The sequence below is a fragment of the Oryza sativa genome, chromosome 6 (genome assembly GCF_034140825.1).
Source record: "Oryza sativa Japonica Group chromosome 6, ASM3414082v1".
NCBI lineage: Eukaryota > Viridiplantae > Streptophyta > Magnoliopsida > Poales > Poaceae > Oryza > Oryza sativa.
In genome coordinates this window covers 21,665,697-21,672,401 of record NC_089040.1, presented here as the reverse complement: position 1 = coordinate 21,672,401, position 6,705 = coordinate 21,665,697, and the positions used below count along the sequence as shown (strand labels likewise).

Below are 6,705 nucleotides of genomic sequence, written 5' to 3'. Positions count from 1 at the left end.
AATCGGAAAAAAGTAGAACTCAAACAGCTACAGCCAGAGTTCGATAGTGCCTGCTATAGCTGGAGATTTAAAACTCTGATTATTTTTTTGTAAAATAATACTAAATATATGTTTTTCTATGATATGCCAAGTATGGATAATTAATGAATTAGTAAAATATTTGGCAAATTAGCCAGATAGGAACATTAATTGCATATATGCGCAAAAAGCATTAGTAAGTGATAACTGTTCCTTATCTTGACATGCCAATATTGGCATGGATAGACATGATCACCCATATATACAACCCCCCCTATCTACCTACTTACAATCTAAGTCACCAAAGCCAAAGAATCAACAGAAAACATGAGCAGCTTCAAAACCCTCTTGTTGTTCATCATCTTCTGCATCTTCTCTTCTTGTTACATCCCCAGTCCTGCCATAGCTTCTGATCATGATCCTTCTTCCAAAGGTTTCATCCATTGCCTCACCAAGAAATCCATTCCTCCATGGCTCATACACAAAAGGAGCTCCTCTTCCTATACACCCATCCTCAAGTCCTCCATCAGAAACCCTAAATTCTTGAACACCACCGCGTCGACGACGCCGCTGTGCATCGTCATGGCGAAGAAGACCTCCCACATCCAGGCCGCCGTCGTCTGCGGCCGCCGGCATCGTGTCCGCGTCCGCGCGCGCAGCGGCGGGCACGACTACGAGGGGCTCTCGTACCGCGCCGAGGGTCGCCTCGAGCGGTTCGCCGTCGTCGACCTGTCGGGGATGCGGTCGGTGCGCGTCGACGCAGCGCGCGGCACGGCGTGGGTGCAGTCCGGCGCGACGCTCGGCGAGCTGTACCACGCCATCTGGAGCAGCGCGCCGCGGCTCGGCTTCGCCGCGGGGGTCTGCCCGACCGTCGGCGTCGGCGGCCACTTCAGCGGCGGCGGCTTCGGCATGCTGCAGCGCAAGTACGGCCTCGCCGTCGACCACGTCGTGAACGCCACGCTGGTCGACGCGAGGGGCGACCTCCTCGGCAGGGACGCCATGGGCGAGGACCTCTTCTGGGCGATCCGCGGCGGCGGCGGCGGGAGCTTCGGCATCGTGGTCTCCTGGCACATCAAGCTCGTCCCCGTCCCGCCCACCGTCACGGTGTTCGACGTCGTCAGGACGCCGGAGCGCGGCGCCATCGACGTCCTCACGAAATGGCAGGAGATCGCGCCCCGATTGCCCGACGACATCATGGTCAGGGTCATCGCCGAGCCACGCCGCGTCACCTTCGAGGCCATGTACCTCGGCACCTGCGACGAGCTCCTGCCATTGATGCACCACCGATTCCCCGACCTCGCCATGACAAGGGCGGACTGCAACGAGATGACATGGATCGAGTCCATCCCCTACATCCACCTCGGCAGCAACGCGACGGTGGCCGACATCCTGAACCGGAGCTCCATCTCCAGGGTGAACACCAAAAACCGATCCGACTACGTCAGGCACCCCATCCCAAAGTCCATTTGGAAGAAGATCTTCGCCAAGCTACAACAGCTAACCAACTTCGGTGAGGTTCAGCTGTTCATAGACCCCTACGGTGCCAAGATCAGCCGCATCCATGAATCCGCGACACCGTTCCCGCACCGGGAAGGCGTCCTGTACAACATCCAGTACATCACGTACTGGAACGGTGATGCAAATGGCACACTGGCTCTGAAGTGGAGCAGGGACCTGTACAAGTTCATGGAGCCCTACGTGAGCAAGAACCCCAGGGAGGCGTATGCCAACTACAGGGACCTTGATCTTGGGAGGAACAAGGTGGTGAACGGCATCAGCAGCTATCACCATGGCAAGGTTTGGGGGGAGAAGTATTTCAGGGCCAATTTCGAAAGGCTTGCCAAAGTGAAGGCCACGGTGGATCCTGATGATTACTTCAGGAATGAGCAGAGCATTCCTCCCTTGTTCGAGTGATGATCATGTGGCATTTCAGGCATATGTAAAAGTAATAATTTCTTTCGGATACCTACTGGTAGTTCTTTTCTAGGGTGATCCATTTGCAGTGAAAATGTATGCAGATCACATACCAATCTTTTTTCTCAAGAAAAATACTGATTTTTCAGGGATAAAAATATATTTATGTATGTAGCCGAATACCTATTTGAAATTTTTAGATAATGGATTTCAATGCAGCCTCTGTAACCCTCAAAGATTTGAGGCGTACTAAGAATTAGCCAAAAGCCCACGCTCGTTATGTCTTACATATGAAGTACATGGTGAAAATTTTCCTACCTTAATTAGTGGGCCTCCAATCCTAGGCCATGGGCCATGCCCCGGGTGACCCAATGCCTAAGTCTATCTAAATAGTGATAATGTACTTACTTGTCATGGATCAGATACCTTTATTTTAAGCCATATGAGTTAAACTAAAAGGATATCTAGTAAAAAAAGAATATCATTTCGATCATTAGCTCATTAATAAGACATTAAAACCTGACAAGAAATTAAAACCGTGGTTTCCATATCTTCTTAAAAGCACCCCCTCTCATCTACACAATATACATGAACCTGATGAAGCTCTTAAGTCTTAACAATACATTGCGCTCTAGAGAGAAGGATAGATCAATACCAATAAGCTGGAAATTATCTTATGTGGTTAGGAAAACACTTTTGTTCTGAACATACAAAAAGAAAAATGTGTATTCGTAAGATTCATAACAACATAACTCATGAGCTTGCGAATGTGGCTAGGCAATCCCAGCACAATTATCATTGAGCTATGAGTGTAATGTTGTATTACAACTATGATATGATATATTATGATAGTTCACGTACTAACTAATAAATCTTATTTCTCCACTAAAATCCGAAACCACCTCATAGCCGGTCATTTTAGAATGAGAAGAGAATGAGTATGTACAACTCAATTACATGGAAATTGATTGTGGTTGTTGTAAATATTTGACGTCTAAGATAAGATTTGGTCAAACATGTGAAATTTTGGCCTTTAGTTTTATCTTAGTATAATTTTACAAGATCTAGTAAGTTTATAATATTTGATACTAGACATAATATATTTTAAAAGTAAGCATTTGAGATATTATTAATGGTCATAGACTTAATCTATGGTAAACGCTAAATATTTATGAAGAGGGGAGAAAGAAGGGAGATCGAAATTGGTAGGATATTGTTGCATATTATTCGATGATTTTATTGCAATCATTTCTTCTTTATTTGTCTTACTCGTTGCATTCAAATGTTGCATTTGTTCCAATGTTGCGCCAATTCTTTTTAGAAATATTGCATAGAATTTTGAATGTTGCATTACTTTTTCCAAAAGTTGTACTTGTTTCCAAGTGATTTAAACTTAATATTTAACATTTTATTTGCGGAATGTTGCAACAAAGATGTAGTGAAACATACATGTAATGTTTCATCTATTTACTTAATGTTTCATCAAGTCCCATATACTCCCTTCGTTTCGAAATGTTTGATGCCGTTGACTTTTAGCACATGTTTAACCGTTCGTCTTATTCAAAAAATTTAAGTAATTATTAATTCTTTTCTTATCATTTGATTCATTGCTAAATATATTTTTATGTAGGTATATAATTTTACATATTTCACAAAAGTTTTTGAATAAGACGAACGGTCAAACATGTGCTAAAAAGTCAACAATGTCAAACATTTCGAAACGGAGGGAGTATAAAACATTTGACTGGTTGTTGAAACACTTGACCGACTGAAGTTTTCACTTTTTTGGGGTGTTCCACAAATGTTTTCGCTCACTTGTTCATCTTTGATCATGCTAAATATCTTAAGTGTACACAATTTTTTTAATCAAAGTGACCAACCTTAAGTTTTATATCGAAAACAACGTAGGTCCGCTCATTAGAGCAGTGCTTCTTGTGGAAAATATATTTGTTGTATTCTGTCTCTACGACTTTATTTTTCTTTAGAATTCTATCTCTACCATTATATTTTAGCTCTATAATTTATATTTGACTTTTATCGCTAACCGATATATGTATGCTTCTAACACTTCTTACATTCCAAGCTTCAGATCCGTATATTACATCAGCGTGATGCACCTCGTTTACTTCCAAGTTTCCAAGCCATCGTTCCATCGGTCCCTCGTTTACTTGAAGTTCCAAGCCAAGGTAGATTATTGGTAGAACTACGACGTGGCTCCGCGATGTTCACACGCTTGATTTTCCCATAACAACTGACGCACCCCCGATTGGGCCAAGCCAGGCAGCTTCCATTCACGCCGCCGAACCCGCAAATAGACTAATTACAACTATTTCTGCCACCGGCTGGTGCTAGCCTTTGACCGCGACTTTTCCACCAAACCACCACGGCAGCATGTTACTACTAAGCACCAATACCTCTCCTACGCGCGTTTCTCATTTTCTGCAACACTTGCAACCTTCAGTCGTACACGTTAACGTCGCGCGTATATAAACAGCCGATCCGGTAGATGCAATTCGTACGTGTTCGTGTCATCACTGAACGTTAGAGTGGACACAACATCTCACAATGGCCGCGTCGACAAGTCTGGCGCTCGTGCTCGCCGTCTGCTGCTGCTGCTGCTACGCGGCGTCCGTCGCCCCGCTGTCCTCCGCCGACTCCTCCGGCGAATTCCTGCAGTGCCTCGCCGCGGGCGTGCCTAGCCAGCTCGTCGTCACGCGGGGCTCGTCGTCGTTCGCGTCGGTGCTGGCGTCGTCCGTCAGGAACCCGAGGTTCCTGGCGCCCGGCACCGTGCGGCCGCTCTGCGTCGTGAAGCCCACCAACGCGTCGCACGTCCAGGCCGCCGTGCTGTGCGGCCGCCGCCACGGGGTGCGCCTCCGCGTGCGCAGCGGCGGGCACGACTACGAGGGCCTCTCGTACCGGTCCGTGCGCCAGGAGGTGTTCGCCGTGGTCGACCTCGCCGGCCTCCGCTCCGTGCGCGTCAACCGCCGCGCGGCCACCGCGTGGGTGGACTCCGGCGCGACGGTCGGGGAGATGTACTACGCCGTCGCCAAGGCGGACGCCGGGCTCGCGTTCCCCGCCGGCCTGTGCCCGACCATCGGCGTGGGCGGGCATTTCAGCGGCGGAGGGATCGGCATGATGATGCGCAAGTATGGTCTCTCCGTGGACAACGTCCTCGACGCCATGGTCGTAGACGCCAACGGGAGGCTCCTGGACAAGAAGGCCATGGGGAGGGACTACTTCTGGGCCCTCCGTGGCGGCGGCGGCGAGAGCTTCGGCATCGTGCTGTCGTGGAAGGTGAGGCTCGTGGCTGTCCCACGGACGGTGACGGTGTTCAACATCCAGAAGACGCTGGCCCAGGGCGCCGTGGACGCCGTCACCAAATGGCAAACGCTCGCGCCGGCGGCGCTCCCCGACGAGCTCACCATTCGGGTGGTCGTGCAGAACAAGCAAGCCCTGTTCCAGTCGCTGTACCTCGGCACGTGCGACCAGCTCCTGCCGGTGATGGGCTCGCGCTTCCCGGAGCTCGGCATGACGCGTGCCGACTGCCGGGAGATGAGCTGGCTGCAGTCCATGGTGTACATCAACGGCGGCACCAGCAGCACGCCGGTGGAGGTGCTCCTGAACAGGACGACCAGCCTGAGCGTCTACACCAAGAACAAGTCCGACTACGTCAAGCAGGCCATCCCCAGCGCCTCCTGGGAGAAGATCTTCCCGTGGTTCGACGGCGCCGCCGGTGCGGGGCTCATCATCCTGGAGCCTCACGGCGGGAGAGTCGGCAGCATCGCCGACGGCAACACGCCGTACCCGCACCGGTCCGGCGTCCTCTACAACATCCAGTACGTCGCGTTCTGGCCGACGACGACGGCGACGCCCGCGGTGCCGGACTGGATCAAGAACGTGCACGCGTTCATGGAGCCGTTCGTCACCAGCAACCCGAGGGATGCGTACGTGAACTACCGCGACCTCGACATCGGCGAGAACGCGGTGGCCGGCGGCGTGACGAGCTACGAGAACGGCAGGGTGTGGGGGGAGAAGTACTTCGGCGCGGCCAACTTCAGGAGGCTGGCGCTGACCAAGGGGAAGGTGGACGCCAGCGACTACTTCCGGAACGAGCAGAGCATCCCGCCGCTTGTCTCCACCAAGTAGTGATCGATTAGATAGCAATGCAGCTGATGTTTCTTGTGATAGTTGGTGCATATGCGTGCGTGCGTGCGTGTCTTGTGTGTGACAGATTGATAGCTACTGGTATACAGTATTTGTTTCGTGTTGGATCATGATTTGTGAACGATTGTGTAAATTTTTAATAATAATATAAGATTTGAATTGTAAGAATATTATTTTAGGTAGATTTTTCGCTTATCTTGTTATCGTTCCGGAGAAACGTGGTTTCGTCCGGTGTGTAGGAAAATGTATGGAACGTGACTGGTTTCTAGAACTGCTAATAGTTTTTCTGGTCTTTCGTCAGAGTGTCAGACTGGGTTTCAAACCATGCTAGGCATGAGCCGTGATTTTTTGCCTGGTGCCTGATACGATGCCTGGACAAAAGAAATAAGTTCACTTTAGGTCCCTTATTTTGACACCCACTTTGTATTTCGTCCCACAACTGTCAAAACCAGTGGACAGGAGATCCCATGGCAGCATAGCGGCTTGTTTTATCCAACATGGCTAATTGATCGGAGTCAACAACACCGAGTCACCGTGAGACCCACATGTCAAGGCCCCTCACTCGTCACCTCTCCCTCTCTCCCTCCCCTTTATTCTCATCTCACTGGG

At 49.8% G+C, this 6,705-nt stretch overlaps 2 protein-coding genes across 2 annotated transcripts; both read left to right on the top strand.

Annotated features, from left to right (window-relative positions):
• Positions 1-295: 295 nt before the first annotated feature.
• LOC107275394 (berberine bridge enzyme-like Cyn d 4) lies at positions 296-2,104 on the top strand. Its single transcript, XM_015787272.3, has one exon. It carries the CDS (start codon positions 346-348, stop codon positions 1,930-1,932), a length of 1,587 nt encoding a protein of 528 aa, XP_015642758.1. The 5' UTR covers positions 296-345; the 3' UTR covers positions 1,933-2,104.
• A 2,268-nt stretch (positions 2,105-4,372) lies between these two features.
• LOC4341259 (berberine bridge enzyme-like Cyn d 4) lies at positions 4,373-6,261 on the top strand. The gene has a single exon (XM_015786270.3). The coding sequence runs from the start codon at positions 4,498-4,500 to the stop codon at positions 6,076-6,078; it is 1,581 nt and encodes a 526-aa protein (XP_015641756.1). The 5' UTR covers positions 4,373-4,497; the 3' UTR covers positions 6,079-6,261.
• Positions 6,262-6,705: the final 444 nt, after the last annotated feature.